Here is a 22,017-nt window from a genome sequence, read left to right as displayed (position 1 = left end):
TTTTTTTTTTCATTCTGTGTGATTCATTTATGTGTTGTATTAGTAACTTACTGTTAGTCGCACTAAATTAACTTGCTAAATTGTCAGTTGAATAATAAACATTTCCTTGTATGAAAAATGAATGCAGTTGTTAAAAAACCTTAAAATTGAAATATGTATGTAAAGGAACTTATTTTCTTACAAACATTTTTCAGCCGAGCTTCATTAAAGGAAGCACCAGCGCAACCCGACCTCTAATTCACGAAGCATTTACGTCCATTACATTCCGTTGCGTTCAGTTCCTGCGATCAGTTTACGATCTTAGCGTATTACTCACCGCTCTGCAGGGGAAGCTTTTATCATTTGGGTCCAGTTTGGGTGTTGGTGAGTTACACGATTGTTATCATATGTGTTTGATAAACCATTTTGTTTGACGTTTAATTGTAAAAAAGTGTAAATAAGAGTGAGCGAAAAGTGTATCTTGATTTTTGTGTTAGTCAAACCTGCTCTGTGTATTAAGTTCAGGATCATCATGGTACAGTGATGTAATTTCATGACAGTAACTTGGTACACACCATGGTATTTATACAGTACGTTTCATAGAATAAATATCATGGTATATGTGCTGAAAAACGTCCCAACATTGTTTGCTGCTCTGAACCTAACACACATACAGTTTCAATCTTTTGTCTGGTTATTATAAATCAGATGTTGTGTTGTTTGAGCAGGTTAAGTTTCAGTCATGGCCAAACGCAGAATAACCCAGGACACATTTGATGCTGTGGTCCGAGAAAACATTGAGGAGTTTGACATGGAGGGCAGTGAAGCTTTGAATGAAGCTGTTGAGCAGTTTGAGTCTCAAGGTGAGTAACTTACTGTGCACAACTAAACCAAACCAGGAGTTATTGAGATTATCTCAGGGTGGATTTTTATTATGATTTTATAGATATGTTTTTTGTGCACCTTGCTTGTTGTGTGTAAAATAAATGAAACTAAATGTTTTTGGGTAAATGACATGACAGTCATATTTTTGGTCCGGGGGTATTGTGTACTGTAAAAATATCTTGATACATTTATGACATGTGTCACTTTATTTTGTAAATCCCATTTAGTTTAAATAAATTTTCAGTATTGTTTAGTAATAAATACTCATTTTTGATTTGGTATCTAACTATCAGTAGTTGCTGGGATGTTAGGATAATTGAAAAACTTTTGTCCAACAAATTGGATGTTCTCAAATGTCAAGGGAGTACAACCGCAATTATGAGCATTTTATTAAGAAGTGAACAACTATCACATCATCCAGTGAAGCCCATGTGCTTATTATGGCTGAATGAAAAGTTTGTAGATTTCTCTCAAATTCTGAAACAACAGCTACTTTAATGTATTGGGTAGGCTGTGACACTTTCTGTGTTAGGTGGAACAACCAAACAAACACATTTTATTTCTATTAAAAAAAACTATATGTATGAATTTGATATCAGAGCCAAAAGTTTATGCCAGCATCCAAGTAGAAGTCTGTTAAATGTAAATTCACTGCAGGTGAGGTCAGGTGGTGCAACCTTAAAGCATGACACAGGGAGCAAATAGACAATCGTTGGTTGTATCACCTGGGGATATTTAAAATATTGCATTACATCCATATTGAAAATATATATAAATGTTATTAAGACCTTGTTTTGTCATTAACCCCTTTTGCTTTACATAACACAATATCAAAGTTTTGTGTCTTTTAAAAATATATAGGCTGGGCTGGGGTGTACTGATGATCTGTATTCATTCTGTTTTAAATGTGACGGGAACTTAAAATTGATCACATATGATCTTGATGTAATGTGTAGTAGTTCTGTCACCACACAACTGCATTGCTCTGTTTGCAATCTACAGGATTCTCATCCATCATTATGATTTGTTTTTTCTTTTGAAGGTGTGGACCTCAGCAACATCATTAAAGCCATTCCAAAAGTTTCTTCTGAAGAAAGCACAGAGGAACAAACTCATGAGGTTCTGAAGGTACATCATCTTCATTCATGTTTTAGGAGATGTGTTATTGTTCATCTGACCTCACTACAGTTTCCTAGAAACGTTTACCATTCAGCTCATTTTATTTTGATGTTTTCAGGCTTTAGAGTCACTGAAATCTGCATCGTCCACATCGCTGCTGGATGATCTAAAGCTCTTCACCCAGCAGTGTTCACTCGGCTTCGCTCAGAGATATCTGGCAGCACAGAAGGAAGCGTATCCCACAATTCTCGCTTGTTGTCAGAGAACTAGGGAGGAGAAGGAGAGTCTCTTTGTCGCACTTGAAGCACTCTCGGCGCTTACGGACGGCCAACCCGATCTCCTAGACGTGGAAGGACGGGAGTTTTTGATCAGCACTTTAAGCGAGCACAGGACGGACCCCGCTCTCACCTGTCTGTGCATTCGTATCGTGCGACACTTCTGTCTGAAACATGAGAACAACAGACAGGCTTTGGTCAAGGCGGGTGTGTTGCCGCTGCTCACCGCAAGCATCACGAGCCACATCCAACGTCCCGAGGTCGTGAGGGAAGCCTGTGGAGCGCTGAGGATCATGACCTTTGATGATGATGTGCGTGTTCCTTTTGGTCAAGCCCATGAACATGCCAGGATGATCGTGTTAGAGCAACACGGACTGAAGGTCATTGTTGAAGCAGCTAAAGGTGAGAATAGAAACAAGGCATTGTGCCTGATACAGTTGTTATACTGTTTTTGGCTGTTTGCTTTTAAAGTTCATGTAATACAGCTTATTATTGAATAAGAAACATAATGGTGAAACAACATATTACATAAAATACAACACCTAGAAAATGACAAAGATGATCAAGGACTACAAATACAACTTAATTCAGGCTACATTATTTGATAACTTAAGTGTTAAATAAAGACTTGATATGGATATATTCTGTAAAAGCTCTGTTAAAGTGTGTAAACATGACATCAGATGAGATGTTTATGTGTTTATCTCAGCTCATACGGGGAACACGTCAGTGCTCAGTGAACTGTGTGCAACTTTGTCACGACTAACGGTGAGAAATGAATTCTGTCAGGACATCGTTGATCTGGGAGGACTGCAATTCATGATAACATTGCTGGCTGACAGTTTAGACTGTCAGGTGAGTAACCGATCACCTAAATCTTCAACATTTATCTCAAAGAGAACTAAACTAGACGTTGTTGCATTGTGAAATCGAACGTTTTGATTTTGTTTTGAATCAGGAGCTTGTGAAGCAGGTGCTTAGTGCATTGAAGGGCATCGCAGGAAATGATGACGTCAAAGATGCCGTTGTGAATGCAGGCGGGGCAGAACTCATCGTCATGGCCATGAACCGCCACATGTCCAATGCACAGGTATGGTGGTTCTGTGAGAAGCTCTGAAATGTCTTTAGGATGCAATCGTGGTTTAGTGCACCTAAAAACCGCGTCATTCAAAAGTCTCATATGTTCAGTTTTTATGAATATTATTAAGTCTAAATTATCCATAAATATGTTGTCAGTCATACCACAACATTCAGAGCTGCCAGAAACATTATATTACAATGAAACTTGGATATTTGAACAAAGTAAAAACCCAGACAAAACTTGCAGCAGGGGCGTCATGCACCAAAATGTTTTATGGGGGCACAGTGTGCCCAGCTATCCATCATATTGTAATCATAATTATACCATCAATTAAACATCAAAACCTCTTATATGCCATATTCTTATAGACTACACAGACAGAGAAGAATTTTATTTTACACATTCATGAAAAACTATAAAAATTGAACCCCAAACCCGAGCAACAATGATAAAAACAGACAAAATTGAGAAACCAATAAATAAAACTATATGAAAATATGTGCCGTATTAAGTTAAAGGGAAGGACTGGCGTATCATATGCATGCGTAATTGGAATTTGGCCTATGTATTGCACGCCTTTTGACGCTGCAAGCTATATATACGCATTTCATAAGAATGGGGCTCTGTACACAGTTTATCCGCGATCGTGTGCAATGAATCACAGGATTAGCCAACAGAATCTCAGAAAGGTGAAGAACTGATTATATTTTGCTCATGAAACAGGTAAAAAGATGCTTAATTAATTTCGAGGCTGCATGCAAAATCCACTTGGTTCAAAAATCTGAGGGGGCACATGAGGGGGCATGACGCCTCTGGCTTACAGTAATAATGTCATGTGAGAGATGTTTGTATATGTAGTGTAAAGTCTTGTGTTGTGTTTGTGATGTGTGTCAGGTGTGTGAACAGGGATGTGCTGCACTGTGTGTTCTGGCTCTGCGTAAACCCAATAACTGTAAGGTCATCATGGATAGCGGTGGAGCTCTGGCTGCCCTGCAGGCTATGAAAACTCATCCAACTGATGTCAATGTACAGGTAACATAGCATTGTCAACAGCCATTTCACCTGCACAATACCTTTAACAAATAATCCCAGTAATGTACATTATAATATACTTATTTCTGTGTGACACTAGGATGAATGTTTATTTATAATGTTTCCAGGATATTTTACTTTATGAAAATATTTCCTTTAGTTTTTCTCTGTATCATGCTGTGTGGTGTTATGAACTTCTCAGCGTTGACTCGAGCTCTGTTTTAGAAACAGTCGTGCATGCTGCTGAGGAACCTGGTGGCCCGTACACGTGACTACAGTCAGATGATATTGGAGATGGGAGCGGAGACGCTGATATCTCAGGCTTTGGCCGCTCACAGGGACTGCGATGACGTGGGTCGAGCCGCTCTCAGAGATCTCGGCTGCCAGGTTGAACTGCGAGAACTATGGACGGGCAAGAAGGGAAGTCTGAGCCGTTGAATCTCGGCTTCATTCAAACATTCGCAGTGAAATCATGACGGCACGGAGGATGATCGTGAACGACTGCACTTAAACATTGTAATACTGCAGTATATCTGCTGTTAGATCACATGCTTTACAAGTTACTGTGTAAATATGCTTTTTTATTGTTTATTGTGAACATTTGATTTGGTTTATTTATAGTGCGTAGCGTGGACTTGACTTTATTCAGTCATAAATGACACTCTGCTGATGTTCGTAAGATGAAATAAATAATTCAAAAGTGCAGTGCTGGATTGTCACACTGTGGCTATTTTTCACTTAATATCAAATTTACCCATAATCCTCTACGCTGGCGGTTTCATCTGAACATTCGGTGCCGTGAATTGAAGTTTCTTTGTATGTGTTTTTTAATATGCATATGACCAGTAATAAAGCCAATTATGTGTCTGTTAAATATATGTTGCTATAACTATTCTTATTCTTGTAAAATGAGTTCAGATTAATTTGATGTAAGATGCTTAAAAACCTTTTTCTTCATTACAGTGCTGGCTAATTTAAGTTAATAGGCTTATTATAGTAATTGTATATGAAGTATTTATTGTTATAATTTTATTTTTTCTCTTGAAATTGTGGTAAGTAGATTAAGAAATTGTATCAGTAATAGTAATACCATGGTATTGTATGATCACCTTATTCTGCTCCTCTATAGCTCATGGTTTCATACTCACTTTATCATACTGATAAATGTAGACCTTATAGCCAGTGTAGCCAGTTTCTCTTGATAAAGTAAAGTTAGGAATTACTCAGTAATTTAATTACATTAAATACTGTATATGGACTGTAGATCAATGATAATAGTGGATTGAACATCAACATTTAAAGTCTAAGGTTAAAATGCATGTTTTTTATGAATCCTTCTTACTTTGAATACTTTAGTGAGTTAATAATAATAATAATAATAATAATGGTAACACTCAATTCTCACTAATATTAACTGCTTGGTTATTACGATCATTATTACTGAGATATTGTCTGTTTATTAATACTTAAAAAGCACATATTAATGCCTGATTCTGGAAAACCTTATCCTACATCCTATATTTTACTAAGTATTAATAAGCAGTAATTAGGAGTATATTGAGGCAAAAGTAGTTAAGTTAGTAAATAGTGAGAATTAGACACAAAAATTGTGACAAGAATAATTTATTTACTTTTATATGATGTATTCCAACCGTTTCAAGACAATCTTTGTATCATTTACTATATAGGATTCAGAAAGTAATTAGTAATAAGTAATTAAATACGTTTTGAAGAGAGTAATTTGTACAGTAATCTAATTACATGATTGAAGATATAATTAGTAACTAGTTAATAACTTACCCAACACTGCTTGTAATGCAATGTAAGTCACTTTGGCTAAATGTAAATGCATTCTTATGCGTGATAAATTTTCTAAATACTCACCATAATGTGATGGTAATACTATGGTATTATATGCAAAGCACCATGGTAATGCTACAGTATGATACTTATATTCATAAGGTAGTTATAAAAGAATACCATGTCCAAAACCATGGTAAAAACAGATGAATTTATTATTTAATAATGAACATATTTTCAAAGGGGACATATAAAAAAAATCTGAGTTTTCCATAAGTGCTATAATTGGGTCCCCAGTGCTTCTATCAACCCAGTAACTTAGTTTTGGTAAACCACTCTCAAGCATCTGCAACAGTGCAAAATATAGCTCATTGGAATGTTGCTCCCCTTGTGATGGCAGAAGGGGATTCTCTTATAATAATACCACCCCTTAATCTGTACTATCCAACCACGGCACTGACATTTAGTGCAGAGAGAGAAAATAATTGACAGCACAATTGAGTTTTAATTTTAGCAAACCACAATTATGGCGATCAGGCCTTACGAAAATGAACCATGGTTTTACTACAGTTAAAAATACATGGTTATTGTAGTACAACAAAATAGCCATATCGTTTTGCTATTAGTAATCAATACACAAAAAAAAAAACATAATAACCATGGTTAATTTTCGTAAGGGAGTGTTTTCATTTCATCAGATCATTTGCGTTTTAAAGGACACACCCAGTGGCAATTTCAACATATTATGATTAGTTATCTGTGGGGTATTTTGAAATGTACCCTTTAAACTAAGTACTGGTTTAACAGGGTCTCATATCACAAACAGCATACCATGGTATTGTAAACTAAACGCTAGAAAACGCCCTGTCGACTCGACGCCCCTCGAACGAGCCTATCGATGGCAGGCGCGCTCCGCTCTGGACTACAGATCCCAGAATGCACCTCGGCCTCGCCCTTCAACGCCCCGTTCGCGCGCAGTTCCTCTGACAGCAGTCGGCGTGAAATGTGCAACTTCATGAGTTCAAAGTCATGCAAGCAGTCATGAAAGTAAAATTAAACGAGTTTGTGTAGGTCTACACGCGAGTGTAATGTGAATTATGCGGGTTTATGTGCAAGTTAATCGTTTTTTTATGTTTATAAGTGGACGGAGTTTATCAGTTTGATCACTATGTGTGTTTGTGATGTAAGCGGTCAAACAGTCGTCAGATCGGTGTAAACTACTAAAGTTCGGTGCTTTTGTCGTGATTTTGAGTGGTGAATCTCAACAGGTGCTGTGAGAGGATCAGATGAGTAGAAATAGTTGTAGAAATGTTTTTAAATGTCATGATATTTGTGTTGTTGTGCTAACAGGCTAAGGCTTAGCACTATATCATGAGTTCAGCTGTCTGTCTGTGTGTCGGAGTTAAATAGTTTTTTTTCCTTCATGCATATAAATGGTCAGATGATTAATTCTGCAAAATAGATAACAGAGTTGTGGTTTGTTGGTGTTGGTTTGCGTGGTCAACCTCTCGATGTTTACAACATAAACATTTCTATGAATAAGCAAACATTTTGGTTTAATGGTGTCAGTTAACTGTGGAGAAATGTGTGATTTGTACATCTGTTTTGTTTTGTTGTCACATTTCTAGTTAGTCTTATCAAGTAAACAACATGAGCTCATTTATTAATGTATGCAGTACAACTGTGTAATGTTACTCTAGTCTAGTTAAACTGTGTGTGTGTGTGTGTGTGTGTGTGTTAATGCTGTCACTATTTATGACATAGTTTACCTTTTGTTTGTGTGTTTTCTTTGGATTAGTCACAAAAGGCTTTTAGTGGTGTGGTCATATGATACTCATGATGAAACTTTTGTCCTGCTTGAACACAATGTGACAGAAGCTCTTAACTGCCTTGGCAACCTAGTCGTAAAAACCTGTTTAACCCTTGAAACGACATGCCTAAACCGTTTAACCAGGTGATTAATATTAACATTGGGTTAATGTAATACTGGATTATCTTGTTCTGGTGATAACTGACCATGGTTTAGTAATTCATGTCATGTTGAAGTCTGGTGTGTCGTTCATGTTACTAATGTTATGGTGTGTGTATGTTATTATACCGGTTTAATAAATGCCGAGTTGACTGTAAATGAGAATTAAGAATTAAGAGACTTTTACTTCATTTTCCGATGCAGAATGGCTTAAATAAGACTAACAGTATTGCACATGTATAATCTAAATAACAAGTTAATGTGTGATAAAGAACTTTGTGAATGTTTCAGTTATGTAATCTGAGGATTAACATGTTTTGGTAACTCCAGATTTAACACATTTAAATGCACGTTTAATTTTGAAAGAGACATTAGCATTACTTTGTAGGTCTGAGGTAATGAAGCAAGCCTTGCTTCTCAATGATGTCATCAAAGGTTGCGTAATTGTGTTGTACAACTTTACAAAATCAACAACTTCAGCAACATTTAAGTCAACATCTTTAAACTTCAGATGCAATGTTTTTAATCTGTTCTGGTCTATAGACCGTTTCATCGGATGGGTGATTCTCACGAAATCCAGACTTTGAATGTGTCCAGCATCAGATTGTTTAAAAACCCATTAAAGCCAATGTCTTTTTTTCACATATAAGATTAAGGTAGGAACTTACTATAACCGTTAGTTTTAAATGAATTAAAACATATTTCCTATGCAATTATTACATTTTTTAGATTATCATTATTAAAAATTATCATTACCACAACATGATATTATATTAAATATATGCATTTACAAACTCATGTTTTGGTAATGAGAACTAAAAAGTTGTCTAGGTACTATGACAAACAAAATTTCAACTTTTATCTGGAGAGAAAAAATAAGAACTGCTTACCTGGTAGCCATCTTGAGTGTCACAGTCAATTATGCCCCTTACAACATTTTTTTTTGTTGAAAAGGTTAGTTCATTGAGGGCTTAAACAATGATTGAAAATTGTTGTGGAGGATGAGAAAATTGGTCTTGGACACATTTATATTCCTTATTATTGTCTCTAAATTGACCAATGATCATCAAATACCACTTACTTTAGATGTTTAAAGTATAGCATGCACTGAAACTTTTTATTTTTTAGATTTTTTATTTATAAATTTTCCATGTCAAAGAACCCAAATCCACTCATGGGCACATTGTGGTAATGAGAATTTTAAATGTGAAAAAACATCTAAATTGGTTTGTATGATGTCATTTGAAATCATGTACAAAATAGTGCATGAAGAGATGTTTGTAAATGTATGCTTCTTATTTTCATACTCTTACTTTGCATTTACTTTTTTTTTTATCAAAATGTGTCATGACACCTCATAAGTCTAATTTCGCGTGAATCTCCTGGATCCACGTGCGGTGATGCAATGCGCCTCTGGTCTGAACTTTACTTCCGGTTTCTGTTTGTTTAATGGTCTGACTAGTTGCTAAACTGAACTCTTGAACAAATACTTCATCGAAAATAACAAATGTTTTGGTTTCCTAAGTAATCTACGTGTTGTTTATTTTGCTTGTTATATAAATAACTATGTTTAAAGTACTTTGTTGTTATTTATTCTTAGCGGATTCTTGTGTTGACCACGAAAGCCGCTTGTTTATGTTGTTACTGCTGAAACCGTCTATAGAGATCATTGCTATAAAGAGAATGTGTTATATAGCCTGTAGTGTTTAAGGGCGAGTCCCTGTGAAGGTATGAGATGGTTTGTTCAGGCGTTCGTTCTCTTGAAGTGTTGGATTTAATGTGTGTCCCACAGAGACTCTTATTACATCTCATCTGTCTGATCATGAGAACACAACTCACAACTCAACAATCTTACACCATTACAGTCTTTATAGTTTTAGAAGAAATCAATGCACTTATAATTTTTTCTATTTCAACCCCATGTATTTTACAAAGAAGTGCAAGGTTTATATAAATGTTGTAATATTACTCTAAGAAGTTGTATCATGAAAAATGGCCTTTTATCAATCCCTACTTTTTAAAAAATCCTACATTTTACAATGCCTTAAACATGGGGCGGTTTCCCGAACAGGGTTTATCTTATGGCACCATTAGTCCCAGACTAAAATGTGTGTTTGAGCTGCCTCAATTTAAAAACATCTCAGACTAACATCTTAACATATCATTGCCATTGTTTTGTTGAACTATCTCTTTAAACTATGAAGTTCAGTTGCAGTGTCCTATACATCAGCCGATATTAGGATTTTTTCAATCAGCAGATAGATCTTTTCTTAAATGAGTTGTTTCTAATAAGATAAGAGACTAAAGTCAACAGCTGACAGACAGTAAATGACCAATCATCATTCACTTTTTCATGTGACATAACGCACAACAACACTTTGGCTTGCAGCATAGTTTTATTCAAACATTATTGTGTGGTGTTAGATCTTAAAACTATTTACCTTACCTTACAAACAATCACAAATCACGTGACTGCTAGTCTGGTTTGTAATGGGCCTACATTATGCACTAAAGCATATTTAATTTTAATTGTACAAATGTTTAGCAAATAAGTTTCAGCCAATTGGTCAATATCGGCTAAAGAAGCACTAGTTCAAAGCTAGGTTTGTTTATTATTAGTATTTCCCAACACATCTCGTCCTTGACTGATAACTTGACTTTTAGGGCCCTATTTTAACGATCTGAAACGCAAGTGCGAAGTGCAAAGCGCAAGTGACTTTGTGGGCGGATCTTGGGCGCTGTTGCTATTTTCCCGGCGGGAGAAATAACTCTTGCGCCAGGCGCAAATCAATAAGGGGTTGGTCTGAAGTAGGTTCATTATTCATAGGTGTGGTTTGGGCGTAACGTCAAATAAACCAATCAGAACGTCATCCAACATTCCCTTTAAATGCAAGGGTGCAAGTTCCATGGCGGGTTGCTATTATAATGACAGATTTACCAGGTGCACGCCAGGAGCGGTTCACAGCCGAGGAGACCGATGTTCTTGTAAGAGGAGTCAAAGACAGAGAAGTTGTTTTGTATGGGGATGGGAGAAACCCGCCCAAATCAGCGTCGGTTAAACAGGCGTGAGAGGAAATAGCCACAATTGTCTCATCAGCTGGCATCCCCATCATTGCGCCAAGCGCTACAATGATGTCAGGATACGCGGAATCCCAAGCTTGCCAGCATAAATCGGGCACGCCGTGTAACGGGAGGTGGATCTGCCTCTACATGTGACCTAAGGACATCGCTGCGTCCACCCTCACCGCTGAAAGTGTTGAAGGGCTTTGAAATCGGACCCAAGAAACACAAGCAAGGTCCAACCCCAAAGTACACTTACAAATCAAGTTCACATACATTAAGGTTTCTTATGAAAACATTTCAATTATTATTTACATAAAATAAACGTAATACAGCCACACAACAAACTTATGAAAATATTTTAATCGTTATTTGCATGAGAATTTTTTAACGCAGCCACACAATAAATAAAAACTATCACCACAATGCTCACCACAATGATTTCCCTTATCTTATGTGTTAATATTTTTTATTGTAACAATTTATGATTTGCAAAAATAACTGTTGCATCTGTGTAGATTAGATAAGCAAAGTGTGCACGCTATACATTATGGTCAAGCATGCGCCCTTAAAATAGCATAATGAACCACGCGCAACGCGCCACTGACTTTAGACTTGTTTTTTTTTTTGATCAGTGGCGCAATTGTTTTTTGAAACTGCAAAATAGCATCAGAGATGGTTTGCGCCGGAACACGCTTTTTTTTGCGCTGAACCGCCCAGGTAGCGCAAGTTCATTCCCTAGTTTGCCGACGTGCGTCTGTGGAGGGAAAAACCCGCTGTGCGCCAGTGCAAAATACGAAATGATACATGCGTCACTGACAAAGTCAATTGCGCTGGGTGCAAGATAGGGCCCTTTTCCTAACATCACAGTGACATCGACAGAATAAAAAGGTTTTAGACAGTAATAGACGTAATGAAGTGGTTGTATTTATTTGGCGGTGTTGTTCAGACTCTTGACCGTGAGTATTATTATTAGACGTGTGTGTGACTTTTTTTAGATGTTATTTGATCCAGACACTTCTGAGACCGACTTTCTCTCCACACATTAGATCTGCTTGTGTGATCCATCCAGACAATGTTTCATTTCTTTTCTGAGTGAGTGATTTGTATTTCATAACTAGTTGTTTAAGGACTCATGTGAAGTTTAATCATTATTTGTCTTTAATGGTGAAGGTGTCTGGTAATGAATATGTTAATGGATGACAAATATAATTTCACACAGACAGACAAGAGACTGGAGACATTACATCCAGATTACAATCACACAAAAATGTATACATTTTGCATTGTTAACATGACATTTAAACACGTTTCTTTTGAAGACTTTAAGATATTTGTATAAAGACAATAAATATGACCATGATGTTATGTATGAATAGTTTGTAATTTAAGTAATATATCATTCCACTAAAGAGATTTAAAACATTGCTTTATGAAAGTTTTGACATTCTGAATGCAATCACAACACAAATTATGTCCTGAAAATAGTCTTCATTTGATTTATCAAATAAGATATATTTTAGTATTTAATGTGTTTGATCTGAGGGTCTGACATGATCTTGACAGGTTTTTAACACTGCAGATGATATTTCAGTGAGGTTTTGTGTTAGTAATTGTGTTATAATGTTTGTCTAATGTATTTACAGATGCTTTTCTGACCGCGTGTGCGAGTGTTTTTGAGGCCATATGTGAATGGATCAGGTCAGGATGGGTAATCCTGTTCATGAAAGACAGGGGGCGCTAACACAGGGTGAGGTGCTGCCACGCCCCTCCTCCAGCCAATCAGAGGTAAGAATGATTTACTTGGGGGCTCTTCATAGTTTTGCATAGGTTTTACGTTGTAGCATCAACGCCATAGGCTACACGTCGCTTTTCATTTTACATGCAGACCGCTTGTATTCAGTATCCACACGTGAATATAGAAAAATAGAGTAAAAATAGAAATCAATTTTTGTTGCCGTTTGAGATAAATCACTCCTCAACTTGGCCCATTTTTGTTCTTATCGTTGCAAGCAGAAACGGCTATGATGAAATGCGACGCAGATCATTTTTCTAGTTGCCCAATCACAGCGCTTGATGTCCGCGTAGAACGAATGCCTTGTTAAAATTGTGGAGAGGTGCACATCAGGTTAGCTATGCACAACTATAAAGCTGGCTTAATACTGTTACAATGAGTAAGTTTTTATGTTTCTATATCTAAAAATAATTAAATAGGCAACACTTTAACTTTAGTTAACTACATTAAAATTAGCATGACTAACAATAAACAATACTTCTACAGCATTAATGTAATTTACTAATACATTTATAAATAACAAGTTGTAAATAACATTTAATAAGACACTTTGAGCTAACGTTAACAAACAATAATCACATTAATAAAGTTGCTCACTGGTAATGTTAATAAATAAGATGTAATTGTAAGGCGTTACAGACGTTTGTGCAAAAATAAAAAATCTTGATGTACTTACTGGTGTGACTTTATATATAATCTATATATATAATATATATATATAATATATATATAATATAAGTATAATTGATCTGTGGGACATTAAAGAGGTGGTTTACACTTCTCTTCAGTAATACTGTCTTAAATAAATCCCTAGATACAGCCGAACACTGTTATTAGCATTATTTCAGTACCTTATGTCTGTAATGTTTCCTGTTTTTTTTCTGAAATATATTTTTTGTAAAGCTGTTTATAATTGAGAATCATTATAGAAATGGATATGAATTGGTTGAATGATAACAGAATGGTTGAATTATTATTTAAAGTTCAGGGTCAGTAAGATAAAATCAGACTTGTGCGTTTTAAAGGATTAATGCAGAAATTAAAGGCAGTGTTTGTTCAGACGTGTTCAGGGCTCGGCTTTATTCACATTACAGATTAATGATGAAATGTGTTTCTTTTACAGCTTATATAACAGGTTTGTCTTCTGACCTGTCTGTCATTACTAAACATAACTGATAATTACACCAAAAACTAGAATTATCAGCACTTTTATCCACATAAGATAAAATTTTTAAATTCAATCAAATTCTTCTTTTATTAATCATATTGGTGTATTGTGATTATAGTCATCATGGTTTAAGTGTGTTTTAGTCACATGTTAATGTATTCGCACATTTGTGCATTTTATTCACCTTTATTGCCTTATGAACAACATCTTTGTGTACTTTATTTATTGTTGACTCTTAACGTTTACTTCTCTTCAGAATGAAGTGTTGTCATTTAATTACTCATTTAACATGATGATTATGATGATCTGTAAATTTCATGAAATGTAAAATAGGGTCTCTTGTAGCCTTAATGTGACCATGAGCTGGCAAATTGAGTCGAATGAGCAAATTTTCCAAAATGAGTTATTTATGTTTTGAGGTTCTCTATTAAATATGCGTTAAATGATGATTGATTTGTTGAAATCTGACAAACAATAACAGAGCTAAACCTGTTTGAAGTTGACAGAGTCAGCAGTGTAAATATTGAGAAAAATCCTGTTGAAAGATTTTTTGAAGGTTAAAAACAAAATCACTGCATCCATACTTTAAAATCGCAGTAAAACTAATACATTTAACCCACAAAGTCAAAACCAATATCTATACATATTTTTTTCTTTCTTTTATTGTTTGACAGCTTTAAGATCTACTGTAATGTAAAGGTCTAATATAATCTTACACCTCACAACAGTTAACCAAACATTCACTTAAAGGAGCATTTCACCCGTGGACAAATGAATCTTTTTTAAAAGTGGATCATATTTGTAGTCGAAATGTAACATAAATTTTGAATTTGGTGCCTATTTAACAGAGAAAAGGGGTGTTTGTAGTCTCACCTCCTCTACAAAGATATAGGACTTCCTTCTTTCAATGATGCAAAATGATGATTTTTACATCATTGAAAGAAGGAAGTGCAATACTGAAATCCATATTTCTCCTGTCTCAGGGAAAACAGAGGGAATGATGCATGACCATTCAAAAACATGACTGGGTTTCTAACTATACAAAGCCTAATGCAAATGGGTGAAGTGTCCCTTTAAGACATAACAGATTATATCTGCGTGAATTCTTGTCAAAACAGATATTTTTAAAACAGTTATTCTGTGTATATGTGTGTATATATCGGGGTTGAGCGATTGCGCATCTGTGTGGAAGCTTCCGATCTGTCAGTCAATGTGAGGAAGATGGTTTTCATGTCTTATCGCTCTTAATAACTCTTTTAACATCAAGCTGTCAGACGCATGTAGATGGAGATGCATCATTTGTATTAGATTAAGCATTTAGGACGATACACCTCTCAGAAAACATACAAATAAAGATCATTTTAGATGTTTAATCATTATTTAGATCATTGGGCGAGGGTTTAATGTAGCTTATTTTTATATAAACATTTATACTTTCTTTTGCCTTTAGCTCAAAATTAGACGGTGGTCATTAGAATCATTCTGGGTCACAAATGATTGTGATTTGTATTTAATAAAGTGTTTTTACAGTATGTTGGTGTAAAGAGCAGTCACTGGTTTGATGATGATATGGTGGTTGTTTATCATTCATATCTAATAGTGTTTGTAGTGTTATGAAGTCAAACTCATCTCTCTCTGTGTGTGTGTGTGTGTGTGTGTGTGTGTGTGTGTGTGTGTGTGTGTGTGTGTGTGTGTGTGTGTGTGTGTGTGTGTGTGTGTGTGTGTGTGTGTGTGTGTGTGTGTGTGTGTGTGTGTGTAGGGTTTGAACCAGGGTCGAAGGGTTCTTAATTCTTTACTGTCAGGAGCGCTCGCAGGCGCTGTGGCTAAAACAGCCGTCGCCCCTCTGGACCGAACTAAAATCATCTTCCAAGGTAAGAGTTTAAACTCTTAATGAACAACTGATTTTACTTTATAAACAACTATACACACACACACACACACACACACACACACACACACCAGGAGAAATCATTTATGACCTTTATGTATCTCTTTTTCCATTCCAGTGTCATCAAACCGATTCTCAGCTAAGGTGACCGCTTATAAGTTTGCTTTCCTTTATGATCATTTTGTCTGTCTGTCTCTGTTCTGTTTTTAAGTTAATGAACATTCATGTTTGGTGTCATTAACTCAAACAGGTTTGTTATGTATTTTAGGAAGCATACAGGTTAATTTACCGCACGTATCTTAAGGATGGATTCTTCAGTTTGTGGAGAGGAAACTCGGCCACTATGGTTCGAGTGATCCCATACGCTGCCATTCAGTTCTGTGCTCATGAACAGTACAAGAGGATTCTGGGACAGTATTACGGCTTTCAGGGCAAGTGAGTATAATCACACAGATAGATAATTCATGAAGACATGAACATTAAAACCTTTAAATATAGTGAGCGTTGTGTTTCACGTGAATGTCTCTCTCTCTCAGAGCTCTGCCTCCTGTACCTCGACTGTTGGCTGGTTCACTGGCCGGCACCACGGCTGCCATGCTCACGTACCCGCTGGACATGGTCCGTGCACGAATGGCCGTCACACCCAAAGAAATGTAAGACTTGTGCTGACATCAAGACGTTGTGATGTCACACTGCTGCTGATGTCATTATACACACACTTAAATGGACCTTTTGATGTCACAGTTACGTCACTGCAAGCTGTGCGCGCAATGTGGCGTTAGAAAAACAGTGGACATGAATGAGACACGAGTGAAACGAGCAAGATCACGCACTAGAAAATGTCTTCTTGTGCTGTTGAGTATCAGAATAGGAATGGCAAAAAAAGATGACCCTTTATAAAATACCATCATCAAAGACACCATTTGCAGATAAACATGTTTATGGTTGCAATTAGCCCTTAAACAAACAGACTGGAGTGATGAAATCATCTGGGAATCTTTTAATAATTAGAATAGAAAATAATCAGAGAAGATGTCCCTCTATGTGTTTCTTATAGCGTTTTTATCAGGTTACATTTATAATTTATTTAGAAAGATGAAAGATTTGAATGGGTTATACTGAAAAAGCAAATATTTATTAAAGTGTTACAAATTAATATGCCTGTTTATATAATAATAATTCATTTGTATTCAAACATAATATATGTTTTATAATAGTTTTAGAACAAACATGTTAGACTATAAATATAAGGAAGAAATCATAGAAAACAGGAAAGTGATGAAATATTTAATAAATGGTATTATATAAAATACATAATAGTTTTGCTATTGCAATACTATCCTACTATCCTAGCCATTTAAATTTTTAATTTATCTAGAAAATAAACGCAACATGATATAAATGCTATAAGAAACATTACACTAAAGGGAAACATAGGGAACAGACTTCGACAGAAAACCAGATCCATAAAAATCAGTGTTTAACGCAAAAACACTTCACAACGCTATTGCAGAGCTGTCACTTTCTCATGCAAAAGATCGCTGGAAAACAGACCAATCTCAACATAACACCAACTGTAACGTTACAGTCCAGATCTACACCCCCAACATTAGGCTATTATAATCCACGCAATTCATGCCTATATTTCAGATGTTGTGATCTGACTGTATACTGTAGGTTTGGCGAGAAAAATCTTTTCTGTGTTAATTTAACCAATTAGCCCGTGGCTTACCAGAGCATTTGCAAGGTTCTGAAACAGAGGACCCAGAACCGAAAAAATCAACACTGCTTTATTGAAAATCAACTTAAACAGTCAGGCCGTCAAGTCCCGCGCCATCAACAATGAGTCACCTTTAGTGTTACACAGTTTTCATATGCAGCCTACAAATGCGACCTCTGGAGGCTACAGCCTTTGGATTTAGAAACGGCCTTGTTTGCAACACACAACAAACCACGAACAGCCTTTTAATAGTAAATTTCCTTTTCATTCCATTATTGTGTAATTAGAGAGGGGAATAAATGCGATGGCGGTATAGTGCATATTTATGCACATAACGTTTGGGGGGAGAAAGTGTAATACATATTAACAAGCCACAAATCTGCAGCTGACCATACTGATCTTCCCATATTAGTGGATTTTATTTGTCAAAAAATAAATAAATAAATAAACAAAGATATAATAAAAATATAATGTTTTGAGATTTTCTGAGATCATTGTGCCGCTTTGTTCTTTAATTTCAATCATAATGGTCTTAATATGGTCTTAAAAAGTCCTAAATTTGACTTGGTGAAACCTGCAGGAACCCTGTGATAAAACCAAAGTTGTGACTGCTGAGTTAGCGTTCTATGCTAGTTAGCGCTATATGCCAGTTAGCGCTATATGCTAGTTAATGCTATATGCTGACGTTCAGGCTGAAGTTCTACTATTGACATTACAGTTACATTTTGCAGGTCCATACTGAAAAAAAACACAAACTTACCATACTGAAAAAAATGATTTTCAAGAAAAAATTTCTTTAGTATTTTTGTCTTGTTTTCAGTAAAAATATCTAAAAATTCTTAAATTAAGATGCTTTTTCTTGATGAGCAAAACGACCCAAGAAAATAAGTCTAGTTTTTAGACCAAAAATATTAAGTTTAAGTGATTTTGTGTATAAAACAAAAAATCTGCCAATAGGGTAAGCAACATTTTCTTGAATTTTTCTTGAATTTAGTGTTTAAAAAAGAATTGAGATTTTTTTGCTCACCTCATTGGCAGATTTTGGGCTTGTTTTGTGCACAAAATCACTTCAATTTGATATTTTGTATACACCTTTTTTCTTGAAAATAAATTTTTTCAGTGCACTCAGAAACATCCATTAAATTTCATTCTAAAGGTAAATCTTAGTGTTGTAAATGAACATGTAAAACTGTCTCTGGATCAGTTTTGCACTAATTAAAGCCACAAAGCTTCTGTGTAGATGTCAGAGAACAATTTAACAGATTATTAACATGCATTCTTTGGCATCTTTAAAATGTCTTTAAACGTGTGGTTGCTAATAAGTTGCTAGATGGGACTACAGACTTTGTCGGGGACTTTAAACTTCACACTTGAAGATCTCAAGAAACATTCATCCACAGAATATTTCATTATGTTTTTAAATGTGTTTAATAAAGTTTGAAAGAGCTGTCAGAAGCTTGGTGGTGATGATGACGGTGATGTTGAGAGACTGTGGTGTAGTTTGCTTGTAGCCTAAGGTTCGTTTTTCATTTCTAGTAAACACATTTTATTTTGAAGTTGTGTAAAGATTGTCTTGTCGGACAAAACATCCAAAAATCCAAAAGTCTATGTGATAAATAAATGGTGTTTTTATCTCTGTGGCACTCATAATATCATTGAATTCATGCATGTCCTGAAGTGCAGCAGAGATTAACAGTGATGTGTTGAATCTTCAGGTACAGTAACATCTTGCACGTGTTTGTCCGTATCTCACGTGAGGAGGGATTGAAGACGCTCTATAGAGGATTTACTCCCACTATATTAGGTGTCGTACCGTATGCAGGACTCAGTTTCTATACCTATGAGACCCTAAAGAAACTTCACACAGGTAGAAACCCACAGGACACATCAAGACTTACTTACATTTTATTTAATTCTGATGTTAGTTTTGTTTTATTAATGTAGTTTCAGTGTGATGTTTGCTTATATCTGTAAATGACCAGCACTCATCTGTTGTTGTTTTGGAGACTCTTGACACTTTCATGCACACCAGTACATCATTTGATATTTTTCATAAACTTCAGTCACATTTTCCTCTCTCTCTCTCTCCTCGGTTTCAGAGCGCACTGGCCGTCAGCAGCCGTACTCGTACGAGCGTCTGGCGTTCGGGGCGTGCGCGGGCCTGATCGGTCAATCTGCCTCTTACCCGTTGGATGTGGTGCGCAGGCGCATGCAGACGGCGGGTGTCACGGGTCACACGTACGGCACCATCGCGGGCACCATGCGGGAGATCGTAGCGGAAGAGGGCGTGATCCGCGGTCTCTATAAGGGTCTGAGTATGAACTGGGTCAAAGGTCCGATCGCCGTGGGCATCAGCTTCATGACCTTCGACCTCACGCAGATCCTCCTGCGCAAATTTCAGCTGTTAGGTTATAATGCACGATAGCGGCGTGGAGACGGGTGACCGCTATTGAAAGTTGAGGTTGTGCTCTCTGTGAGATAAACCTGATAGAGACTTCATGGAGTTTATATCAGAGCATCAGATGACCTCGTAGAGACGCGCGGGTGACATCATAGAGAATCGCGGGTGACATCATAGAGACGTGCAGGTGACATCATAGAGTTCAGAAATAGAGAGAAAACCTTTTATTGTTTCTTTTTTAATCTGAGCGTATGCTGCCAATGAACAGAAGAGAAACTGTGTGACGTGTGGTGTATAGATGTGGATTTTCTCCTGCAGTTGTGTGTTTGTGTTTAGTCCTGTAAGTGCAATATTAAGATGTCTCTGTGGACACATGTGACTGAATCACTTCAGTATTTCCCTCTGCGTGAAGATGATTCCATCTGTGGAACATCAGGGGCCTTCAGAAAAACTAAAACTGAACTTTACAACATGTGTGTGTGCGTGTGCATGTTTGCTTACAATATTAATACTTCAATATTCTAGGTGAAGAATAAATCCTACTTTGACAACTGTTAAGGGATATTTCACACAAAAATAAAAATTGTGTCATTATTTACTCCTGGTGTTGTTTAAGATCTGTATGAGGTTTTTATTCTGTTGAGCACTAAAGAGGATATTTTGATAAGTGATGGTAAGCACACAGTAGACTTTACCCATTGAAAAACAATACTATGGAGGTCAATAGGTACCAACAACTGTTTGCTTGCCATAAATGATCAAAATATCTGCTTTTGTGTTCAACAGAAAAAAGACATTTCTACAGGTTTGTAACAGAATGAGGATGAGTAAATGATGACAGGACTTTTATTTTTGGGTGAACTGTTCCTTTAAGATTTGTTTTGCATTGTGTCATTATTGTCATGACTGTAAAGATGAAGATGTGCTGGAGATTTGTGTTTATTGTCATGATAATAATGTCACAGTGTCAGAAATCTTAATTGTCTTCAGGCAAGCAGTGTCACACAAGATTAAGATTGACACTTTAACTACTTAGTGACTAAACCAAAGGAACATCATGTGCCCTATGACAGAGATAGTACATTGTTCATATGTATTGAGTGTTTGTGTGTTTCTCATCCCTTGTGAAGCTCTGTGTGTGTTTGTTGTATACAAAACAAAATAATTTGTCTAGCTCATGTTTTGCTTTAAACCTGATGTCAACAGGTTTGTGTGTGGGTTAGATTTAGGGTGTAGTTAAGGTGATTAGGACTGCAAAACAATTAAGTAAGGAATAATTGACGACGGGCCATTGGGTTGTAAGAAAATAATGCACACCAAGGTGGTAATGCGGCACGACGCGAAGCGGAGTGCCGTTACACCGCAGGTGTGCATTGTTTTCAAATGGTTCAGGGGACCGGAGTCAATTATTCCGCTTATACCACGGTTACCACAAACATTGCTCTTGTGCCTATTTTTAAGACATTTGAAAAGTAAGGTGTGCGGTTTACAGAAAAATAATCAACACCCATAGAACATTTCTCAGCCAATCAGAATGCAGCATTCAACAGACCCGTGGTATAATCGTGACTAATCGTTTGCAGAATTGAAGTTTTAGTTTACATCATGTATGTGTGTGTAGTGTGTATAATAATAATGTGTATATGATGAGTTTCGTTGCAAAATGAGATAACCACCATTTTTTTAATTGTTCAGAAATCTTGTTTTTTGGTTGTGCATTCCAATTAATTTCAATTCAACTGCAGTTGGTTTGTTTTGATTTAAACATTCATAACTTAAAAAATACAGCTAAGTAGCACCATAAAACAAAATAATAACATGATAACATAATAATAAACATGTTTT

General features: G+C 36.2%; 2 protein-coding genes across 4 annotated transcripts; both read left to right on the top strand.

Annotated features, from left to right (window-relative positions):
* Positions 1 to 207: 207 nt before the first annotated feature.
* Positions 208 to 5,245, top strand: armc6 (armadillo repeat containing 6). 3 transcript variants are annotated; one of them, XM_055203770.2, is made up of 8 exons: positions 208 to 363; positions 708 to 842; positions 1,907 to 1,992; positions 2,102 to 2,660; positions 2,968 to 3,113; positions 3,217 to 3,348; positions 4,234 to 4,371; positions 4,597 to 5,245. In XM_055203770.2, exons 2-8 carry the CDS (start codon positions 722 to 724, stop codon positions 4,807 to 4,809), a joined length of 1,395 nt encoding a protein of 464 aa, XP_055059745.2. In that variant the 5' UTR covers positions 208 to 363; positions 708 to 721; the 3' UTR covers positions 4,810 to 5,245. The 3 variants fall into 3 exon arrangements, with proteins under 3 accessions (XP_055059745.2, XP_055059746.2, XP_055059747.2); XM_055203771.2 differs by having other exon boundaries at positions 237 to 363; positions 705 to 842; XM_055203772.2 differs by lacking the exon at positions 208 to 363 and adding an exon at positions 419 to 569.
* Positions 5,246 to 7,132: 1,887 nt separating this feature from the next.
* slc25a42 (solute carrier family 25 member 42) lies at positions 7,133 to 20,736 on the top strand. Its single transcript, XM_073857872.1, has 8 exons — positions 7,133 to 7,460; positions 12,850 to 12,988; positions 15,923 to 16,034; positions 16,170 to 16,195; positions 16,320 to 16,486; positions 16,588 to 16,704; positions 19,487 to 19,638; positions 19,871 to 20,736. Exons 2-8 carry the CDS (start codon positions 12,893 to 12,895, stop codon positions 20,194 to 20,196), a joined length of 996 nt encoding a protein of 331 aa, XP_073713973.1. The 5' UTR covers positions 7,133 to 7,460; positions 12,850 to 12,892; the 3' UTR covers positions 20,197 to 20,736.
* Positions 20,737 to 22,017: the final 1,281 nt, after the last annotated feature.

Source organism: Misgurnus anguillicaudatus, chromosome 2, assembly GCF_027580225.2.
Source record: "Misgurnus anguillicaudatus chromosome 2, ASM2758022v2, whole genome shotgun sequence".
Lineage (NCBI taxonomy): Eukaryota > Metazoa > Chordata > Actinopteri > Cypriniformes > Cobitidae > Misgurnus > Misgurnus anguillicaudatus.
This window is presented reverse-complemented; position numbering and strand designations above follow the sequence as displayed.

Excerpts from the sequence above, each read along its gene's own strand:
- armc6 (XM_055203770.2), top strand. The coding sequence starts at position 722 with ATGGCCAAACGCAGAATAACCCAGGACACATTTGATGCTGTGGTCCGA. Across the intron at positions 3,114-3,216 it reads CTGACAGTTTAGACTGTCAG|GAGCTTGTGAAGCAGGTGCT; the intron begins GTGAGTAACCGA and ends GTTTTGAATCAG. Across the intron at positions 4,372-4,596 it reads CAACTGATGTCAATGTACAG|AAACAGTCGTGCATGCTGCT; the intron begins GTAACATAGCAT and ends GCTCTGTTTTAG.
- slc25a42 (XM_073857872.1), top strand. The coding sequence starts at position 12,893 with ATGGATCAGGTCAGGATGGGTAATCCTGTTCATGAAAGACAGGGGGCG. Across the intron at positions 16,035-16,169 it reads AACTAAAATCATCTTCCAAG|TGTCATCAAACCGATTCTCA; the intron begins GTAAGAGTTTAA and ends TTTCCATTCCAG. Across the intron at positions 16,196-16,319 it reads CAAACCGATTCTCAGCTAAG|GAAGCATACAGGTTAATTTA; the intron begins GTGACCGCTTAT and ends TATGTATTTTAG.